Genomic DNA, 20,067 nt, shown 5'->3' with positions numbered 1-20,067 from the left:
GATGCTGCAGCAAACTCCCTTTCTCTCCTCCACCCCACCCTGCAGTCTTAGCATAAAATGGTCAAATGATGTTCCACTGCAGAATTCAATTTCACAGTTCAGTTGGATCCTTGATTACACTGCCAAATTCAGATTAATGTGCATTTAACTAACATGGATCAGGGAACTCCTGGCTGCCAGCCAGCAGTAAAACTAGCAACGGAGAGCTGTTTAAGAGCTCTATGCTTTGTCCTCCCTGTGCGCCACCACTGAAATTGATTGATTAAATAAATTCACAGCTATAATTATTTGTAATTGTGCTACATCGTGAGTCTGTGTCGAAACCCCCACCCACGTCGGAGGTGTTACACACATTATATCCCAAGCTCTTTTGCTTTGAACAAAGCTGAAAATTATTCCTTTTCAGAAATGGTTTACATTTTTGTTGTTGTTCCTGTTAATCTTGCACCCTCATAGATACAATTTGCTCAGACTGGCTCAGAAGAATATTTGAGAATGTCAAGAATAAATTGATAAAAAGCTAGGTGGGACATTTTTTTTTTAAAGCATACAATGCAGTAGTCTGAATTCTAAACTCTCGCGAGCAAATCTGATTAAGCGTAAATGTAAAACATCATTGTCATCTTGTAAAGGCTGCCACTGAATTAATTTCTTTTTGGCTTTTTGATTTAAACAATAGGATTTTTTTTAAAGAGTTGGTCATTTTGGGAAATAATTCAGGAAATGGCTAACTCCTGTATTTTTCTTTGAGAAGGCTCCTTTTAAAAAGAGGCTGAGATCCTATTTGATGTGCCCATCTTATAAATTCCCCCGGGATGAAATCTTATCGTGTGATATTCTGTGCTATATACACATAGTTCACTCAAGTTGCATGTATGCTACTGATTGGAGATTACACACATAAATACACAACTGCACCCCAGGGGTTAGCACAGTGCTTCTCAAACTTGGGTCCCCAGCTGTTTTTGGACTACAGCTCCTATCATCCATAGCTAGCAGGACCAGTGGTCATGGATGATGGGAATTGTAGTCCAAAAACAGCTGGAGACCCAAGTTTGCTCTCCAGATATTGTGTACTACAACCCCCATAATCCCTTGCCATTGGGCATGCTGGCCTAACCCCTAGCAAACATGGACTAGTTTTTCATTTTGCCAGATACACAGCTTTGTAACATTATAAAGGGAGCTGGGGAACTATTTTTTCAATATCTCTTCATCCAAACACGTGAAATGCCTGTACCATTAATCCTGTGAATTATCTGCTCCTACAGGTTATGTGGGACGCAGGTGGTGCTGTGGGTTAAACCACAGAGCCTAGGGCTTGCCCACCTAGCAGTTCGAAAGCACGTCAAAGTGCAAGTAGATAAATAGGTATTGCTCTAGCGAGAAGGTAAACGGCGTTTCCGTGCACTGTTCTGGTTCACCAGAAGCACCTTTGTCATGCTGGCCATATGACCTGGAAGCTGTACGCCAGCTCCCTCGGCCAGTAACGTGAGATGAGTGCCACAACTCCAGAGTCTGACACGACTGGACCTAATTGTCAGGGGTCCCTTTACCTTTACAGGTTATGTGGAGATGCTACATCTTTTGGTTTTGAGTCTTCACTAGTGGTCCTCTCTGCCAGTTAAAGATTGTTAATAAGTTCAGCTCTTTGGCTTTCACCTAATTGATCCATCCGTCCATTAATTAGAATAATATTGAAAAGAAAGTTAAACATTGTAAACCCACGTGCAAAGTGGCTTTTTAAAAAAATGCTGAAAGGAGGATCCTTTGTTCAAGCCCACATTAGTTCATCCCTTGACACCGCCAGTTCAAGGGCTTATGGTAGCAGGTACTATCAAAGCCTTAGACCTTGGAGAACCAATGCCAGTTGGGCACTACCAAGCAAGACAGATTCAAATTTCACCCACTGGGAGGCAGCTTCATATGCCTAGAGAAAAGCATTAAGATAATCAGCTTTGAAATCAAGCATAAATAAAATACTTGAGTTAAAAGGCCTTCTGAGAACAAGGAAGTTCTAGGCCCATCATATTAAGAACATACAAAGCTGCCGTATGGTCCATATGGTCAGACCAATGGCCATATGATCAGGCCAATGGTCTATCTAGCTCAATAATGTCTATGTTGACCGACAGCAGCCCTTCCTAGAGATGCCAGGGACTGACATTAGGACCTTCTGCATGCAAAGCAGATGTTCTACCACTGAGCTGTGGCCTTTCTTCATTGTGCTATTGTGATAGATACAGGTTTAGAAAGGACATATTGAAATATTGGCACTGATTTCAGTAGACCATTGGTAGCTACAGTCACCTATAGCTCATACTGTGAAGAACATAAGAACAGCCATGTTGGATCAGACTGAAGGTCCATGTAGCCAAGCATCCTGTTTCTTAAATTGTCCAGAAAGCCCACAAGAAGAAGATGAAGTCAATAGACCTCTCTCCAGCTGTTCCCCTCTCAACAGAAACTGGTATCCAGCACAGATTACCTCATAAAGCCCCATTGATGGGTCTGTCTTCTGTTTATTTGTTCAACACCCCACCTAAAGCCATCTAAAACAGTAGTCATCACGACATGACAGCCATAATTGAATTATGTGCTTGGTGAATATTTCCTTGCTCTCATCAAAATGGAATCTACTGCCATTCAGTTTTATTTGTGAACACCGTTCTTCACACACACACACACACACACACACAACCTTTTCCTTGAAAACTTCCACCTTCCCTTGTAGGAAAGATGTTCCAGCCTCCTGATCATATCACCTGCTGTTGTCCGTATTTCCCTCCACTGTACAACATCCTTTTGTGGAGTAAGAAACTAAAATGTTCAGAGGTGCTAGGACCACCCACACATGTCAAAGGATGTCTTGAACCAAGGATGTTTATGCTCCAAACAGAACCACTGGCATCACATCAGTTTACCCATAAGGCAGGGGTGGCTATCCCAGGGCTCTCTATGTGTTGCTTGACTCCACTCCCATCATCTCTGAGCATTGACCATGGTAGCTCAAGCTGATGGGCATTGGAGTCCAACAATATCTGGATGAACACAGCTTTCTCATACCTGCTGAAAATTCAGGATATCTGCCATCTTAAAAGGCTATCTTAAGCCTGATTCTCATCAAATGGCCTGTACTCAGCATTTGGCCTCTTCGGTAGCCTAGTGCTTTGGATTATAGAATCATAGATGCAATGCAGGAGTCTTCTGCCCAAGATGGGGCTTGAACTCACAACCCTGAGATTAAGAGTTTCATGCTCTACTGGCTGAGCTACCCAGCAGCTAGCTTTTGTCGGGATCTTTTCAGTCCCAAGGGTTAATCAGATCACAAATTATTTTTCATCTACAATTAAACCTTTAGTTGATAATCTAGTACAGTGGTACCTCTGGTTACATTCCTGATCCATTCCGGGGTGCTGTCTGCAACCCGAAAAGTACGCAACCAGAGCGGTGATATCGCGCTTCTGCGCATGCGTGACCTGTGCAGAATGCTTCTGCGCATGTGCGCATGGCAAAACCCAGAAGTAAACACTTCCGGGTTTGCCGAGTTCATAACCTGCGCCGTTTGCAACCCGCAGCGAAGGCTACACGAGGTACAACTGTATCTGGTAGAATGGAAATCACCATTCATTTTCAGGAGCCTGCTAAAGCAACTCATTGCAAATTCATTCTTTTTGAGCTTAATGCAGGAGTGGGGAACCTGCAGCCCTCTTCGACTACAGCTCACATCATCCCTGACCATTGGCCATGCTTGCTTAGGCTGATGGGAATTCCTGGTTCCCTGCCTGGTTCCCTGCAACCTCACTTCTCACAGTTAGAGAACAAACAGAAGGCCCTTGGAGTTGGACCTCATTGTTCTGGGCTGGATGATGGGGGTGGAAACGCTCCTTCAGGTATACTGAGCCGAGGCCATTTAGGGCTTTCAAGGTCAGCAGCAACACTTTGAATTGTGCTCAGAAACGTACCGGGAGCCAACGTAGGTCTTTCAATGTACGTGAAACCACGCTTACCTGTTGACTTACTTCTTTTCACAGCTGGATTATGATCGAGCACAGATGGTTGTAAGCCCACCGCTGTCTGGGTCAGACACTTACCCTCGAGGCCCAACCAAGCTACCTCAAAGTCAAAGCAAAGTCACATATTCAGGCAGTGGCTACCAGTACCCAGCAGTCTATCACAAATTCTCCCACTATCACCACCAGCCTTCTCTCCAGCCAAGCTCACATTACATTTCCACAGCTTCTTACCCAAGTTCCCCGAGCATCACTTCAAGTGCTTATCCTCCACCAAGCTGGGGCTCTTCCTCAGACCAACAGCCCTCCCGGGTCTCTCACGAGCAGTTCCGAGCGGCCTTGCAGCTGGTGGTGAGCCCTGGTGACCCTCGGGAGTACTTGGACAACTTCATCAAAATTGGGGAAGGCTCCACTGGTATCGTTTGCATTGCCACAGAGAAGCACACAGGGAAGCAAGTTGCAGTGAAGAAGATGGATCTCAGGAAGCAGCAAAGGAGGGAACTGCTCTTCAACGAGGTACGCCATTTTGGGAGTGTGGGAAGGTGCTTCCACCCTACCGATTTCAACTGGGCTTGAGCACACTGTTAGATTGTGCCCATTGGTTTTAAGTAGAGGTAAGGAAGCCATGGGGAACGGGGAGATCTGGACAACATGGCACCTTGAGCTCCTTGGAAGAAAGGTGGGCTAGAAACATAATAAAAATAAAATAAAATTAGAGGTAAGCATGCCTCTGGATTGTGCCCATCAATTCTAATTGGACTTAAGGATTGGACAAAGTATCATTAAGATGCATATTCTGTATCCACATGTCTTGAAAGACAGCTCTGTGAGCTGTTGGATGTCTGTGTGCTCTAAAGTTTAGAGAGGGCTTAGCTAGAAACCAGGACTTCTCTCTCATACACAGAAGCCATTGCTTTGATTTAGTCACCCTTCTCCCATCATTATGTAACAAAAACATTTACTCTCCACCCCCCCCCCCCCACTATCTCCTTAGTTCCAAACAAAACAGAGCCTTCAACAGCCCCTTTTGGCAACTGCCCCAGAAGTTGCTAATCTCATTCTAAGTTGCCAAAGGTGATGAAGGAAAAGTTGAGTTCAGGAAGCTAAAGCAAGGAGGTCCAAAAAGATCCAGATGCCCTGCAGAGTCCTGAGGACACCGGCTTACACAACCAACAGCTCCTCTATTTATCTCAATATTGTCCACGCTAACTGGAGTGGATCTCTGAGGTTTTCAGAAATGGAGTAACCGTGTAACCTCACTTCTCGCAGTCTGTCCCTGCCCTTACAGTAGATGCCAGGAATGCAACCTGGGACGTTTTGCATGCAAAGTACATGTTCTGCCCCCATGCTACCACACTTCTCTGAGGGTAGATGCTGGCACCAGACCATCTGCTGCAGTGCTGGCAGGGGCCATAAAGTGCCACTCAGATGGGACCAGCCCGTTCCCATTCCCTGTCTTCCCAAGGCTCTTTATAGAAAGACAATTCATGATTCAGAGAGCCAAGTTGTGCATATGCAGGGGAAGCTTTCCCTCTCTCCATTTGCCAGCAAGATGCAAAGGAGAACAGCACTCTTGTGTTACATCTTCAATAGTTTAGAGTATCTGAAGAAGTGTGCATGCACACGAAAGCTCATACCAATAACAAACTTAGTTGGTCTCTAAGGTGCTAATGGAAGGAATTTTTTTTCTTCGAGTTTAGGGAAGAGGCATTTCAGCAGCTTGATTCACTCCAACTTCCACCCGCCTCGAATTCTACTTCAACACACTTGCTGTGGGCACAGGAACCATTTACACAATCATAAACCCATCGTTTCACATTGCAAGTCACTTTTTTAATTCACTGGGGGAAGGCGGTCCAGAGTTTCCGGGCAGGTTATGTGTGCTTCGACCAAACATAAACTTAAAGCCCAGTTCCACATAAGGATTATGTTTTGGTTCAAGGTCAATATGTTTTAGTTCAATGTTATTTTGCAGATAATTCACATTAAAACTCTCTTTTTAAAAGATGTGTGTGTGTATGTGTTGCTGCTGCTGTTTTATAAAAAATGTATTTACAAATTGGCCTATGAGAATTAAAAAAACAGCAGGTGCACAAAAACCCATTAGCGCACTATTCAGAGGTTCTCCTCTTCTGTTCTTTAAGGTTGTAATAATGAGAGACTATCATCATGAGAATGTGGTTGACATGTACAACAGCTACCTTGTGGGAGATGAGCTGTGGGTTGTTATGGAGTTTTTGGAAGGCGGTGCTTTGACCGACATAGTGACTCACACCAGGTAAGTTGCATGAAATGGGTACGTTTTAAGACAAGACAACCCTTCCAGGAATCTGATAGTTTGCACCATGGTTTGGCTGCCTGCAAGGGCTTTCCCCATTTGCTGAAAATGGTTTGATCTCACTACATCAGGGTGGCATGGGTGGTGCTGTGGTCTAATCCACTGAGCCTTTTGGGCTTGACGATCGGAAGGCTGGCGTTTCAAATCCCTGCGATGGTGGTGAGCTCCCGTTGCTCTGTCCCAGCCCTGCCGACCTAGCTGTTCGAAAGCATGCCAGTGCAAGTAGATAAATGGGTACCACTGTGGCAGGAAGGTAAACGGCATTTCCATGCTCTCTGGCTTCCGTCACGGTGTCCCCTTGCACCAGTTTAATCCTGCTGGCCACATGACCTGGTAAGCTGTCTGTTGACAAACGCCGGCTCCCTTGGCCTGTAAAGCGAAATGAGCGCCGCACCCCATAGTCACCTTTGACTGAACTTAACCATTCAGGGGTCCTTTACCATTACATCAATGAATTGAACTGTTGTACGTGGAGCATCAGCATGCATACAGAGGAAGATAAAGTTTGTAAAATGGTGGAAAGGAAGGAAAGGATTTGGCATTAGCATTTATTCAACCCATTGTGCCATTCTATCATTAGCAATCCAAATAAGAACTCTGGCCTAAAGTTTTAACCAAAAAGCATACATTTACTCGTAAGTAATTCCAATTGTAATATCAATTCTGCAAAGAATTACAGTCTTAAACATAAAATAGTTTCATATAGAAAAGTCTTCTAGAGATAGATGTCAAGGCTTCTCAAATACGTGTCAAATGTAGACCAGGGAGACCAGGACAGGGCCCCGTTTCGGCATGGATGCCTTCTTCAGCTTGTTTTTTATGATAGAAGTATATAAAAAAAATATAGGAAACGCCAGAAAAACACAGCAAAACTTTTTCTAAGACACTATATCCTTTTAGGAACCAAAGAAACAGACATCATATATTTTTTTTATATACTTCTATCATAAAAAACAAGCTGAAGAAGGCATCCATGCCGAAACGGGGCCCTGTCCTGGTCTCCCTGGTCTACATTTGACACGTATTTGAGAAGCCTTGACATCTATCTCTAGAAGACTTTTCTATATGAAACTATTTTATGTTTAAGACTGTAATTCTTTGCAGAATTGATATTACAATTGGAATTACTTACGAGTAAATGTATGCTTTTTGGTTAAAACTTTAGGCCAGAGTTCTTATTTGGATTCATTATATTCTATCATTAGCAGCAGCAGCAGCAGCAGCAGCAGCAGCAGCAGAGGAAGAATAGTTGGAGGGAGCCATAGACATTGGGTACATCCTATCCTGCTAATTCCTATTCATTGCCTTGTCGTTTCCATGGCAACCTGTGAATTTGCTAAACATAGTTTGGTTGTACCGTCAGATGTATCAGTAAGGTGCTGAACAAGGGAAGTGTGGGAGTCTGCCGGGTTTGATTTCCAACATGGATGTGCTGGTGCCTGAGCAACTTGGAAGTCTGTGTGCTTAATTCTGTACACTAGCTGATTCTCAAATAAATAGGGCACCATCTCATTTGCTCTGTAACTTTTCTGCTGTGGCTATTTTAAAGACCCGCTTCAGCCCACATACTAAAACAAAAACAAAACAAAAAACCTCGTAGTTTTCATTAGGAGCTATTTTCTGAACTGTTAGTCACCGTGCCAAATATTTTGACAGGCATTTAATTGCAAACAGATGCTTCCAGAAAACTCTTAAGTGCTGTCATTAGGGCCGGGATTCATTAGAAGCACTCCTTTCTTGTCATTTGAACATTTTATGGCCGTCTCTCTCTAAGGTTTCGTTGAAGGCTTTGCAATATTTAGATAAATAACACGAGGCCACAGTGGACCAAATGTTCACCTGACCACAGCCAGGGTTGCGATTAGCTGCTGACCATTCATTAGGCAAGAGATGTCGGGATTCCTCATCTGCCCGCACTCCCTGTCTTCACTATGGCAATCTGAACATGCAATGTCGGTTCCATCCTTTTCTTGGGTGCTCACAAGTGTTTGCCAGTGGGACAGTAAGAGTTTAAGACCAGGACCTGGGAGACCAGGGTTCAGATCCCCCTTCCAGCAATGAATCTCACTGGGGGACCTTTGACCAGTAGTCACTTCCTCTCAGCCTGACCTACACCACAGGGTTGCTGTGAGGAAAAGGGGTGGGGAGTGAACCTTATGAACAATTATATATATATATATATATATATATATATATATATATATATATATGAACTCAAACTTATCTGTATAATGATGTTGTTCATAAAATCATGGAATTATAAAGTTGGGACCATGAGGTCTAGTGCAACTCCCTACAGTGCAAGACTCTTTTACGCAATGTGGGACTCGAACCCACAACTCTGAGATTAAGCGTCTACCAGCTGAGCTACTGCCCATTGATGTTGTGTCAAAATAATTTAATAAAAATAAAAAAAATAGATTGATTGATTATTATTTAATTTCTATACCGCTTAGTATGTTTAAAACATTTCTAGCCGGTGTACAAAGAGCTTAAAAAAACAACAGACAATTTAAATATTACAAAATTGCACAGTTACATATTAAAGTGTTCCATTAATGCAAAGTGACTAATACATATAAAACAATATCAACTCAATTTTCCTTCTGACACACACTCCCTCTCAGTCTCCGAGTTCTCACCCAGGATCCAAACAAACTCTCTGCTCGCCCACGAAAGTCTCATAACAAGAAGAGTTATTGGAAGCAGCAGACATCACCCCTAGTCTCTTACTCTAGACTTGCTTCCAATCCCTAGTGCCCCTTGAAACCCTGCCTGTTCCCACCAAATAGAACAGCCTTTCTCAACCATGGGTCCCCAGATGTCGTTGGACTACAACTCCCATCATTCCTAGCCGGCATGGCCAGTGGTCAGGGATGATGGGAGTTGAAGTAGATGAAAAAACTGCAGCAGGATTTGTTTCCATGTGTTGCTTTCTTTTCAAAATTCCAGAATGAACGAAGAACAGATTGCTACTGTCTGTCTGTCTGTACTAAGAGCACTGTCCTATCTGCACAATCAAGGAGTCATTCACCGGGATATAAAGAGCGACTCTATACTTCTCACAAGTGATGGGCGAGTAAGTTTCTCAGCAGTTGATTTATTATTATAATTAATTTTGTGTACCACCCTTCATCCGCAGTTCTCAGTGCAGTTCACAACATGAGCATGTTTTTATGTTGTACAATTTCTTCTTCTCCTCCTCCTCCTCCTCCTCCTCCTCCTCCTCCTCCTCCTCCTCCTCCTTCTTCTTCTTCTTTTTCAAATGGATATTGCCTCATGGAACATAACTCTGGGTGTTGTGCAGAAATCAATTATAGGAAACCGAGGCCGGAATCAACACATGCCCCAAACGTGAAAAGGAAAAGGCATCTGCACATGCAGAAAAGATGACATTTCTTTGCAGTATCAACCCCTCCCTCTTAGTAGCCTGCTGCTTTGGATGGTCCTTTGGGAAGGGGGGGGGCTGCTGCTGGAAGGAGGGGCCTGAAAAGCCCCCTGTGCACGAGTGGAATGCCATCGGCAGTGCTTTGGATCCCAGCCAGATCATATAAAAATTGGTTTCTGTTTCCTTTTCAACTGCACCTTACCTTTTTCTTCCCAGTGCTACAGAGAAAAGGTGTAGCTGCTGGCTGCCAATTAGCTACCTGTTCAAAGTGTTGGTTTTGATGTATTTTTGATGTTTCCCCCTGTATAGCCTGGGATCAGAACACCTGAAAGATTGTCTCACTTTGTGGCCTCTGCCATTTGTGATTCCCTTCCCTTAAACAGGCACGTTCTTTGTTGTCTTTATGGAACCTGCTGGAATAACAACAACAAAATAATAATTCAAGACTGTCCCCTTTCTGCTACCACGAAAGCTCGCAAAAGTATAGCTGCAGGTCTAATGGCAGCTTTTTGTGACAGTATTTGTGGTGCATCCATTTCCACAATATTCTTCATCATCCTTCGACTTCCCCACACCTTCCTCCATGGGTTCCTTTTGACTCTTTGTTGTGCTACTGTACATATCCTTCCACTCCTTCTAGTTAATTTAGCTGCTGCTCATATGTCTCGTCTTACTTGGGGATTTATATAACTGTTGTGATTCTTAAATATTCTGCAAAGTTGTCACACCCCTCTCCTATGGTATGCTCATCTTGATTTCTTATCTTTGCAGTCAGCATCACTAACTCCAGATATTCTACTAACTTATTCTAGCAATCCTCTTTCGTTGGACCGTTTTTTGTCCTTCCACATTTGTGCATAGGCTATTCTGGCCGCAGCAGTTGCATAAAAAAACAGATTTGATACATTCTTAGGTATCTCACCCTCTATTATACCCAAAAGGAACATCTTCAGGCAGGGTGTGTGTGTGTGTGTGTGTGTGTGTGTGTGTGAACCTTAGCATCTTTTTCATTTCTGTGTAGATCTTCTCCCAATATTCCTTAGCTTTCCCAGCCAGATGGACAGGGTATAAATAAATTATTATTATTATTATTATTATTATTATTATTATTATTATTATTACATTCTTCAACCTTGTGTCCTCAGAAGTTGTTGGGCAACAATGTCCATCCCCCGATCACTGGCCAAGCTGGCTGGGGGATGGGGGGAGTTGTAATCCAACAACATCTAGGGACTCAAGGTTGAAGTATACCTCTTTCTGTTATCAAATGGCCTAGGAAGGTTGTGCCGAGCATTCGTTCCCCAAGAAGTACAGATGCAGCTGGCTGCCACTGCCAAATAATGCTTTATCTTTCAATGTTCCTTCTGGATTCAGGCTGCATACACTTAGGCTTACCAAAATTGTGGGAATGTTGAGGATAGTAGGAGAGGATATATTGATTAAATATTATCCTTCCTCACTCATGCTAGTGAGCTAGTAGCAGAGCACATTCCCTTGTACATTGCAGGAAGCTAGTGGATGGATTCATGAGAATCATTTCAGTTAAGCAATCCACTCTGGCTTGTCCAGATTGGATTGTTCCTGTTAAATCCGTTGTTGTTGTTTAGTCATTTAGTCAAGTCCAGCTCTTTGTGACTCCATGGACCAGAGGACGCCAGGCACTCTTGTCTTCCACTGCCTCCTGCAGTTTGGTCAAACTCATGTTAGTAGCTTCGAGAACACTGTCCAACCATCTTGCCCTCAGTCGTCCCCTTCTCCTTGTGCCCCCAATCTTTCCCAACATCAGGGTCATTTCCAGGGAGTCTTCTCTTCTCATGAGGTGGTCAAAGTATTGGAGCCTCAGCTTCAGAATCAGTTCTTTCCAGCGAGCACTCAGGGCTGATTTCCTTGAGAATGGATAGGTTTGATCTTTTTGCAGTCCATGGGACTCTCAAGAGTCTCCTCCAGCACTATAATTCAAAAGCATCAATTCTTCGGCGATCAGCCTTCTTTATGGTCCAGCTTTAGTTCCCTCTTAAAAACAATGACACTACAGTCTTCTTTTAAAAGTCATGATGAGGTTTACTTACATTCAGTTCACAGTATGGTCCTGAAGGCAGGCTTTAGCTTGCAGTTACCATTGCAGAGAAAAGTGTGGGTTCATCCTCTGTGGGGGATGAGCCCGTGTGCTGCTGGCTGACAGCCAACAGACAGCAAAAGTCATCAAGGGTAAGAGAAAGCAGGAGCAAGAGAGTAAGAGGAAGATGGCTGCATGAGTAGTCCCTTTATAGGGTCTGCCAGGGTCATGTCCATCTACCTGATCACAAGCAGGGGGGAGGATGCTCCAGTTCAGGTGTGACAGGAAATTCTCCCTGTCTGGAGCAACACTCCCCTGTGTGTCCACTCTGAGCAAACAGGAAATGTTGTATTTGACTGCTTCAGTGATGTTACATCCCACGAAAATCCTACTGACTTCACAGGGTTTTAAGTTGACCATGCACACCCTCGATCACTTACAAACCCACTGCACAGTTGCGATAGAGCTGACCGCTTGCAGAGTTTCTCAGGGAGAGCGACAGACCAACATCAAAAAGGAAAGAAAATTATTTCCATCATCATGAATAGATGTTCTTCAGTTTTGTTTTCTTAAAAAATTAAAAGGTGCTGATGAAAAGCCATCTCCTCTCTGCTTTGTAGATATGCATACAAAGCCTCATTATGCCCATTACTCTCTACAATGCACATTTTGTCATGAGAGGTTGTATAATCCTTTTATTTTTCCTCCTCCTCCTTCTCCTCCTCTTCTTTTTTTAAAAGGAGCATCTCTTTTATCTATTCAGAGGAGCGATCGACATTCAAAAAAACCTTTTTGAGCTCCTACACCAGGAGAAATGGATCTGGCACCCAAAACTTGCCTTGGCTGCATCTATTCTGTAATTGTATAAAAAGAAGCTTGTGCTTATGGGTGCCTTTGTTTTACAAATAGGAACCATTCTTTCTTTCACTTTTCTTTTTTTAATGATGTCGACTCGTGGGGTAGGAGAAATGGGCAAAAAGAACTAGATTAAAAGTAACGCACGCACACACCGATGCCAAAAAAACCAGGCAGACAATGCTTATAATAAAACGCTGGTCTCTGCGATTGTAACCATTTATGAATCTTCCTTATTAACTCTTCCTTCAACTTTCTGTTCTGGATCCCAAACTGTAGCCCGACATGACAAATGAGCTGGAAACCTGGTGTGTTGCCTTTCCTGTTTCTGACATGCAAACCCAAAGACTCGGGGCTCGATCACAAGCCTTTTGAGTATTCTGCCAGGGCATCACAACAGGTGATATCTGGATGGACAATAACATTCTAAAAAACTGGTTCTGTTATGAATTCATAAAAAGAATACTTCCTCGTCTTGCTCTAAGTACATCGTTGTTTTGCTAGCAGAGATGGCCAAGTTGCTGTGCACGCTTACATAATGTCTATTGTAATTAGAGTATATTAAAGCCAACAGAAAAAAAGGCTCGAGACACGATGGAAGTGCTTGCAAAATGAATTTTGGACTGTATTACCATTGGTCCAGGGATGTGGGTGGCGCTGTGGTCTAAACCATTGAGCTTAGGGCTTTCCGATTGGAAGGTCGGCGGTTCGAATCCCCGCGACGGGGTGAGCTCCCATCGCTCGGTCCCAGCTCCTGCCCACCTAGCAGTTTGAAAGCAAATCAAAGTGCAAGTAGATAAACAGGTACCGCTCCGGCGGGAAGGTAAACGGCGTTTCCGTGCACTGCTCTGGTTGGCCAGAATCGGCTTAGTCATGCTGGCCACATGAACCGGAAGCTGTATGCTGGCTCCCTTGGCCAGTAAAGCGAGATGAGTGCCACAACCCCAGAGTCATCCACGACTGGACCTAACGGTCAGGGTTCCCGTTACCTTTACCTTTACCATTCGTCCATCACAGCATTGTCTACACTGCTCTCCAGGATTTCAGACAAGTTTCCCTCCCAACCTAACCAACAGTCTTTATTTTCCAGAACATCACTGGGTGAACCTTATTCATTTCCCCTTATCTTGGCTACTTTGTTTAAAAAAATATATATTTATACTCTTCAGCTGTATACATTTCATTAATTTTACAATCATTTTAACATTTCAGACCTTGACTTCCTTCCCCCTATTTCTGCGGTTCCTTGAATTTATTTTTTAAAAAGTATCTTCTGCATATTCAGATTCATTTAATTTGCTCATTTGATGATCTACTTTAAATGTATACTCTTATGAAACTGCAGGTTATTACAATAATCCTGCCAATGTTTTTATCGGTTTGCAATTTATCTGTAAACATTCAATAAACCATTTCCATCCTTTTATAAAAAAAGTTTGCTATCTTGATTTCTTATTCTTCCAGTAAGTTTTGCCATTTCTGCATATTCCTCAAGTTTTTGTATCCATTCTTCCTTTGCTTGGACTTCTGCTTTTTTTCCATTTTGGGGCGAGTAGCATTCTTGCTGCTGTAGATTTATACATAAATAAATTTCTGTAGAATTTAGGTAGTTCTGCCCTATAATTCCCAAAAGAAAAGCTTTTGGGATTTTTTTAATACAAAGGTTATTTTGAACATCCTTTTCAATCCCAGTAAGCTTTATCTTGGCCACTTTGGGAAATATGTTATCAATACTGTACAGCTAAAATGATGGGCATCTGCTAAATATGTCTCAACACTGCTCACTGGATTATTTATCTGATGTGTTATTTATTTGCGGGGTTTTTTTTATTTCAGATAAAATTGTCGGATTTTGGATTCTGTGCCCAGGTTTCAAAAGACGTTCCGAAACGGAAATCACTTGTTGGAACCCCCTACTGGATGGCACCTGAAGTGATCTCCAGATTGCCTTATGGAACAGAGGTAAGTACAACTGGTGTTTTGTTCCATACAGCAACATATATTCATTTTATCAACCGTTCCATCAAACGTTTATTAACAGAAGCACATTACTGTCAAAGCAAAAAAGAGTTCTGGACCAGCTTACATGCGATGAAGCAAAACAAAGATCATCCCTACGTACAAGCTTACAATCTAAAAGAAACAGCACAAAAGGAAAGGTGGGGAAAGGGAGGAGGAGGGAAGAGGAGAGCAAACAAATCCAGGCACCATTTTTTAAAAGCTACGTAACAGTTCTTATAATGATAAGCTGAAACTGAAAGGAAGAGCCAAATGGACCTGGCTTCTCAGAGAAGTGCAGAATTCGGCGGACAGGTTACTCACCGGAACAAGACGGTTTGAGCATATTACACTGATCCTGGTCTGACTGTGCTGGCTGCCAATTAGTTTCTGGGGCCAATTCAAAGTGCTGGTTTTGACCTATAAGGCCTTAAATGGCTCAGGACCACAATACCTCAAGGACCGCCTCTTTCCATATGAACCTCCCTGGACCCTGAGATCATCTTTTGAGGCCCTCCTTCGTGTGCCTTCTCCTCGAGAGGTCTGGAGGGTGGCAACACGAGAACGGGCCTTCTCTGCAGTGGCTCCCCGTCTGTGGAATGCTCTCCCCAGGGAAGTTCGCCTGGCGCCTTCATTATACATCTTTGGGAGCCAGGCAAAAATGTTCCTTTTCAACCATACCTTTGCTTGATTTGAATGACATCCTATACCAGGCGTCAGCAAACTTTTTCAGCAGGGGGCCGGTCCACTGTCCCTCAGACCTTGTGGGGGGCTGGACTATATTTTGAAAAAAAGTATGTATGAATTCCTATGCCCCACAAATAACCCAAAGATGCATTTTAAATAAAAGCACACATTCTACTCATGTAAAAACACCAGGCAGGCCCCACAATTAACCCAGAGATTCTACTCATGTAAAAACACACTGATTCCCGGACCGTCTGCGGGCCGCATTTAGAAGGTGATTGGGCCGCATCCGGCCCCCAGGCCTTAGTTTGGGGATCCCTGTCCTATGCCCTTTTAAAATGTGGGGTGGTTTTTTTTGGGGGGGGAGTTATTGGGTTGTCGTTTTTAATTTTATTATGTATTTTGTGGTTTTATATGTTGATTTTGCTCTGTGAACCGCCCTGAGACCCCTGGGTATAAGGCGGTATATAAATAGTCGATGGAAGAGCCCAGTGGAGCAGGTGTTTCGGCAGGTCCAGTAAAGTGGCCCCATCTCTATTTCTGCTGCACTGGAGTGCATTATGGAACCCCCCAATGAATACCAACAGAGGGCTCCATCCAACTAAGTTCTACTCAAGAGTAGACCCATTGAAATCAATGTCCCTATGTTATTTGTGTGCATTGATTTCAGTGGGCAGAACTAGCATTGGCTTCAAAATGCCCTTGGACATTTAAGCTTTTCCCATGGGAGGAGCTTCATGGGAATGGAGAGGCCTTTGCAGCAATTCCGGTGCCCCACAGAAGCTATCAGAGTCTCAGAAATTGCTGCAAGGATTCTCATGTACCAGCAGTTCACATGATACTTGTCTCCATCCAGTGTCATCCTTGGTAATACTGCATTTTTAGAAAGGGAAACTGTAAGTGACCATTTGGGATGCATTGATTATGTGATATATTACTCAGTGCAAAGTGGAAAATCCATCATGCCTTACAGCTGCACATAAGATAAGAACATCACATTTTAGGGCCTATCATACTGAAGTTGCAAAATAAACCATGGTTCAATATTTAATACTGTGTTTTAGCTTTCTGATGTTGAGTATTTTATTAAATAAATAAATAAGCCTACCCACTATACAGGATTTCTGCTCAGGTGATTTCTTGGGCCAGGGTGCCTGTAGTTGATGGGCAAAGTCACCCTGTCAAAAATATTATTGAAATAATAATAAAAAAATTGTCCAGTAGCACCTTAGAGACCAACTAAGTTTGTTCTGGGTATAAGCTTCCGTGTGCACGCACACCTCATTATTATTTATTTGATGTTTTATCGTGTTTTTAATATTCTTTTGGGAGCTGCCCAGAGTAGCTGGGGAAACCCAGCCAGATGGGCAGGGTATAACTAAATTATTATTATTATTATTATTATTATTATTATTATTATTATTATTATTATCTCACTGAATCCCGAATCCAGCATGACACATTCAATCAAAAGTTGTAACAACAATTCACAGCATCTTTGAATTTAGCTACCCCGCCCCCCCCACAAAATCTACATGCTGACTGTGCAAGCACAGAAAATATAAATTAGCTCATAATCAATCTCAGTTCGAATTAGAAAAATGTTAACGTTCATTGAACCAGAGTCAGGGCTCATTATACAATCAAGGATTAACTGTACTGCACTTGATCTTCACCAAAAGGCCGTGAATTATAAAATCACACTAGATTTTGACTTAATTAACTGACTAATTTCTAGTTTCAGTGGCATTACTAAATTTAAGCATAGGCAGGGATACCCAGTGAAACACAGTGCATGGAAACTGGTAACACTGTCTATTCCAGCAGGAGAAGAAATTCCAGATTTTTAAAAAAGCACTGCCTGGGTTGGGATTAGATATCTTTGCAGAGCCACCCTGAACCAAATGTGTAATCTCACTCTTGGGACTCAGCTACATTAGTAAAAAATAAATTTAAAAAAAATGTTTTGAATTGCGTTATAAACATGCAACGCCAGATGGTGCCAGAAAGCAAAAAAAATCCTAGTGATTTTTACATAGCATTTTTTCTTTTGTTATAACGATTTAATTTCTGATTTATTCGTAGCAGGTTTTTCCCCTGTGTGTAGAGCCACCCTGTGTCATCAGCCCTTCAGGAGATTTTCACCAAACAGACTTAATTCTTTTTAAAATGTTGATAGGACAATGTCTCTATGGGGATTAGACACCTGTGTGCAGCACCTTTCAGACTTTAATACATGGATGTATATTGCAGGTGGATATCTGGTCCCTCGGCATCATGGTCATAGAGATGATAGATGGAGAGCCGCCTTATTTCAATGAGCCACCTCTCCAGGCAATGCGCAGGATCCGAGACAATTTACCACCAAGGGTGAAGGATCTACATAAGGTCAGAGGTCCACACTTTCATGAAAGCCCTGGTCAGTCATTCTGAGCCTCAGGCAAATGGAATTGCATGAGGGAGAGAGCAAAGAACATGCCTGATGGCCCTACTCCCGTCTTCACATCTCTGTCACCCTGTGTCACCCTCATAAACATGATTGGAGGAGAAGGTCTGTAGTGGTGAAGCTACTCTGTGCCTCTAAGTCTCCCTGCATGATCATGACTCTAAACTATGCACAGGGAGCCAACATCTGTGGATAAAGCTCACCACTGCAGGTCTTTGCCCTCTGGTGTGTGGAAGGTGATGGACAAGTACATGACTGAAGGGTTGTGGGCATCTGGGGAACCTTTGGCCCTACAAATGTTGCTGGTTCAGAAGTCCCAGAAGCTTTTCTTTTTTTCTTTTGGGAATTATAGGCACAGAACTACCTAAACCGTATAGAAACTTATCCATGTATGCTAATACAGCAGCAAGAATGTTACTTGCCCCAAAATGGAAAGAAGCAGAAGTCCCAGTGAAAGAAGAATGGATACAAAAACTTATGGAATATGCAGAAATGGCGAAACTTACCAGAAGAATAAGAAATCTAGAAACAAATTTTTTTACTAAACAATGAGAATGGTGTATGGATAAATTACAAACAGATAAAAACATTGGCAGGATTATTGCAATAACCTGCAGTTGAGTATAAATTTAAAGAAGGTGAATAAATGAGCAAATTGAGTTAATTTGGATATGCAGAAGATATTAAAAAACAAATTTAAGGAACTGCAGAAAGAGGGAGAAGGAAGTTTTGAAATGTCAAAGTCATTTTAAAATTAGTGAAATGTACAAATTTGAAAAGTATAAACAAACAAACGTAAGTCCCACCAGCCCTGACCATTGGTTGTAATGGCTGGGGCTGATGGGAGTTAGAGTCTAACAAAAACTGGAGGGCCAAAGGTTCCCTAGCCCTGAGCTAGTGCACCCCCAATCTCTCACCATCACTTTAAGCACTGATGGACTGAAGTCTTGTGCTCATTACCAGGTACCTTCATAAGAAACAAAGAAGAGGCCTGCAGGATCAGGTCAATGGCCCATCTAGTCCAGCATCCTGTTTTCACAGTGACCAACCAGATACAGATGCAACCGGATTAATCCTCAAGCACATCCCTGAGCAAATAGGTCCTCAAACTGCCCCTTCTTACAGTTAGCTGGATGATGGCATTCCTGGGCCCTCTGCTCAGAATGTAATCCTCTGCCCCAAAGCCAAAGCTTCCCCCTTTTGTTCACCCTTGGTACCTTTGGGGTTCAGAAAAAGAGGAAGTGGCTGGGGCTACTATGAACAGAGCGCTGTTTGGCACATACCTGCTCAATGATTTGCACACACCCGCTCATGAAGTCGGCTCCTGTTGTAAGTCACTTGTTTCAACTTCTTGCAAGATTACTAGCCTGAAGAGGCACAATCTAGGATTTCACCACCTTATTCCCACCTTCGTTCTGCTGCATGCATAGACCGGGCCTTGGATAATGTTCATGGAACTCCTGAACCCATGAAAGTCCCACTGCTGTTAAATGACAGAAGGCTGCGGCACCAATCATTTAGGCGTTGCCTTCTTCACAATGTTGTTTTTGCTTTTCCAGGTTTCCTCGGTACTCCGTGGCTTCTTAGACTTGATGTTGGTGAGGGAGCCTTCCCAGAGAGGAACAGCACAGGAACTGTTGAGACACCCATTTCTGAAACTGGCTGGGCCCCCTTCTTGCATAGTGCCTCTCATGAGGCAATACAGGCATCACTAAAACCAGTAGGGTTCCCCCCTCGCTTTTTGTTTCTTCTGGAGGAGCTGGATGAAAGCTGGCAAGTAAGCTGAAGGCACCTCTGCTGGGCCACCACTGCTGGCACATGATGAAGGAGACTTCTCTGAGTTTATGGAGACACTTTTCCCCCTTTGCTTGGTAACCAGGCATGTTGACAGTTAATACTCCTGTGTGGGATGCACCTTTCGCAATCCATTGGTGTCGTTAGTCTGAAGCAGAAGGACCTTACTTGTAGCACAACCCAGATGGAGCATCCAAACTTTATTTCAAACCGAAGCAAAGCGGCACTTCTACTTCAGAAGGACTTTTTTCCTGACAAAAACGAACAAGCACTTTTTATCTCGGTTGTAGCAATGTGACGTATTTTGAAATGAATTTGTAATTTTCTGTACATTGCTTTTGATAATTTACGGTACTTTGATGTCATAGCGGTCGTGCTGGTAGAGGTGGTAGGTGTAAGTTAATAAGCATTTGAGCGAGATCTTTCCTACTTTTCTATCTCTTTTGATGAGAAAGGAACACACACACACACACACACACACACACTTTAACA

At 43.0% G+C, this 20,067-nt stretch overlaps 1 protein-coding gene across 7 annotated transcripts in view; it reads left to right on the top strand.

Annotated features, from left to right (window-relative positions):
• Nucleotides 1-19,627, top strand: part of PAK5 (p21 (RAC1) activated kinase 5) — a 101,537-nt gene extending 81,910 nt beyond the window's left edge. For 6 of the 7 annotated variants that reach the window (XM_033142849.1, XM_033142852.1, XM_033142848.1 and 3 more), the window contains 6 exons: nucleotides 4,035-4,529; nucleotides 6,158-6,291; nucleotides 9,304-9,430; nucleotides 14,487-14,612; nucleotides 17,589-17,723; nucleotides 19,341-19,618. In XM_033142849.1, coding sequence (XP_032998740.1) covers nucleotides 4,035-4,529; nucleotides 6,158-6,291; nucleotides 9,304-9,430; nucleotides 14,487-14,612; nucleotides 17,589-17,723; nucleotides 19,341-19,496 — 1,173 coding nt within the window. In that variant the 3' untranslated portion in view covers nucleotides 19,497-19,618. Of the gene's footprint in view, nucleotides 1-4,034; nucleotides 4,530-6,157; nucleotides 6,292-9,303; nucleotides 9,431-14,486; nucleotides 14,613-17,588; nucleotides 17,724-19,340 lie in introns of all 7 variants that reach the window. The other variant, XM_033142854.1, reaches the window with a different exon arrangement.
• The last annotated feature ends 440 nt before the right edge of the window (nucleotides 19,628-20,067 follow it).

The sequence above is a fragment of the Lacerta agilis genome, chromosome 3 (genome assembly GCF_009819535.1).
Source record: "Lacerta agilis isolate rLacAgi1 chromosome 3, rLacAgi1.pri, whole genome shotgun sequence".
NCBI lineage: Eukaryota > Metazoa > Chordata > Lepidosauria > Squamata > Lacertidae > Lacerta > Lacerta agilis.
This window is presented reverse-complemented; position numbering and strand designations above follow the sequence as displayed.